The sequence below is a fragment of the Drosophila novamexicana genome, unplaced genomic scaffold (genome assembly GCF_003285875.2).
Source record: "Drosophila novamexicana strain 15010-1031.04,08,12 unplaced genomic scaffold, DnovRS2.1 tig00000485-arrow-pilon, whole genome shotgun sequence".
In the NCBI taxonomy this organism is placed as follows: domain Eukaryota; kingdom Metazoa; phylum Arthropoda; class Insecta; order Diptera; family Drosophilidae; genus Drosophila; species Drosophila novamexicana.
In genome coordinates, this window is record NW_020824808.1 from 4,608,864 (window position 1) to 4,611,570 (window position 2,707).

Here is a 2,707-nt window from a genome sequence, read left to right on the forward strand (position 1 = left end):
AGAACTCCTACCCATGCCGTGCTTACCCTCTGGTTCCAGAGTGATTTGCATATTGCGGATGCTTTGATGAACAGCAATTAATTTGAAATATGATGTCAATTTATAAATAATCCAAGAGTATTTCAGCTAATGCTCTGAGAAGAAATATACACGAAATGAAGCATAACCGAGCAAAACCTTGTTGGCAAAAATTTAAATTTCATGTAGAACAACAGGTTTATAATATTAATAGGCAAAAGTGAATTTGCGTTTATTTTTGGCTAATAAATTGGCTTGCACTCAGTTTTAGGCATCATTTTCTATAACTTATGTCAACTTTTAATGAGGCACGTGTCTCGACCTTTAGCTAGCACCTAAGTTATGTAGGATATATATGTTCTTAAGGCGGAATGTGATACAAATTATCAAACAATGCAAGGTTACAGATGTTTCCCCTTCACGATATTGCTTTCGAGGTCAGCTCAAAATGATCGCTGCCCACTATGCGAACAAAAGCTCAAATCTAGACTATAACCAAATGAGCTGTGCCATAAAATTCCGTCCAAAACAGATACGACTGCATAATTTGTGCCCAGAAGCAACGCTAATTATATTGTGTAAACATAAATAGAAACACAAAAAAAAAAAACACAAAAAACAATAACACACGCCAAAAGCCATCGATCATTCTTTGTATCGTCCGCACACGACTTAAGAGCATTTCCCAACTATTTTACAGTTATTAATCGCAGCTGCCGCATTGATTTTCCACTGCGTCGCCGATGTGGCGCACATAAATCAAGCGGCGCCTAAGGACGTACTGGTGCCATTCAATGATTTATTGCCGCCACCACTAGAGGAGTCCACAACGGAGGCCTCGACGCCAGCTACAAAGCCCACCAAAAAGTCATACTATCAGCAGCAGCAGCAGGCCAGAACCAAGGAGACGGTCATCAGGGCTGAGCTGCCAAGCGCCAAGCAGCCTGCGCTCGCCTTGGATCTGTTGCCGCCCTTCGCTGAGGATGTGGTGCAGCCACAAGTGGAGGCAGCCAGCAGCAGCAGCATCAGCAAAACCACCGTCGCCGCCGTCACTACGCAGCAACCACCGTTTGTAAGCAGCACTAGCGCGCGCAGCGTGCCACATGTTGCCCAGCCGCAGCAGCTGAGCGCACGCGTGGAAGCCAGAACCAACAGCATTGATAGCGGAACCTCCGGCTCTTCGCGCTTCTCGTCCGAGCTCATCCGTCAGTATGCAACATATTTTCAGTCCACAACGCCGCGTCCGCCGCGCGGTCCGCTGCCAACGCTAACGCCCTTTCCTCGTCATATAAAAATCTAGTAAATTAATTAAATTAGTTAAGCGCAATGCAACAATAAAATTAAATTAAAACCATACAAAGAAGCCAAGAACCTGAATTGAACATTTTTTAAGTTGCTCTTTTATTTATTAGCAACAATTAAATTCTTCACTTCGTGCAAAAGCTCATAATTAAATGAGACAAATGTGCATAAATGTATGCAAAAGAGAAATTAGGCGAGAAGCAAAAATTAGTCAGTGCATATTTTACAAAAATATGCATTTAAAAAAATTTGTTATAAATTGACACAAATTTGAGCCTAAAATACAAAAATTATAGAATTTTGTAGCTAATGACAATTACCAGTCTAGTCCATCGATCATATGACAAATGAATGCATGATTAATTCTGTTGTAGGAGTGAAAATATAAACCAATAATTTACACTACGCTTGCCCTTATGATCGCGGTTCAAAGAAGCTGAATTGGTTTTTTCTCTTTAGGGCGATTTCGAAAGATTAAGGCAGTCTGATTAGGCTGGCACTGGAACATCTGGTTTCTTTCACAACCCTACGTATTGGCATTTAGCTCTAGATCCTCAGTACCTTCCTTTCCACTTGAAGCCTAGATCTTGATCTAGGCTTAGCATAGATTATCTTTGCGTTAGTTCGAGTTAAATAAATATAGTTTTAGCTCCTACGAAGAGAAGTTTTGGTTTTGGTTTGGCTCAGGCGAAGGTATTATTTTTGGGTTTTATGTACAAAATGTACAGCAATTGGGCATATTTAATAGCAAGGTTTCGTACGTGCTTAACTTAAACAACGCGTTTCAAATAGTCAAAGTATTCATTCGTGCTAGAGAATTTGCGGAAAACAAAATTTATCACGCCGCCGCGTTTAATTAATTGCCCGCGGTAAATAACTTTGCCGATGACGCCGGTCGACACTGAAAGCCTTTTTGGCTACTGGCTAAAACAAGCCCGCATATACAAATGTAGATACAACTAACAGAACAAATACGAAATTCTTGTAGTTGCACACAGACACCGACAAGCTGTCAAGTGCTAATTATTGCCCTCGCCCTGACGTGTTTGATGTCAATGTTGTTGTTGTTTGGGTGTTTCTGTTGCTGCCGTTGATGTTGATGATGTTGCTGACATTCGAGCTACCGCGAATATGTCGCATTTGCATCGCACTGCACGGCCCAGAGCTGAATGGCAAATGTTTCTGCTTTAATCAAATCAGTGCCAGACAGATTAGCCATATTATTAGCCATATTAGCCAACGTCATTCATTGTTGCTGTTGTTGTTGCAGCTGCAATTGTTGCTGTTGCTGCTGCTGCTACTGATGATGATCTTGCTGTTCAGTTAACCGCATTATTTACACAGCTGACTGACATTAATGCGTTGCTGAAGTCAGTATAACAGCTGA

General features: G+C 41.4%; 1 protein-coding gene across 1 annotated transcript; it reads left to right on the forward strand.

Moving 5' to 3' along the window:
- The first annotated feature begins 411 nt into the window (after window positions 1–411).
- On the forward strand, window positions 412–2,445 carry LOC115761507. Its single transcript, XM_030703275.1, has 2 exons — window positions 412–418; window positions 696–2,445. Exons 1-2 carry the CDS (start codon window positions 412–414, stop codon window positions 1,316–1,318), a joined length of 630 nt encoding a protein of 209 aa, XP_030559135.1. The 3' UTR covers window positions 1,319–2,445.
- Window positions 2,446–2,707: the final 262 nt, after the last annotated feature.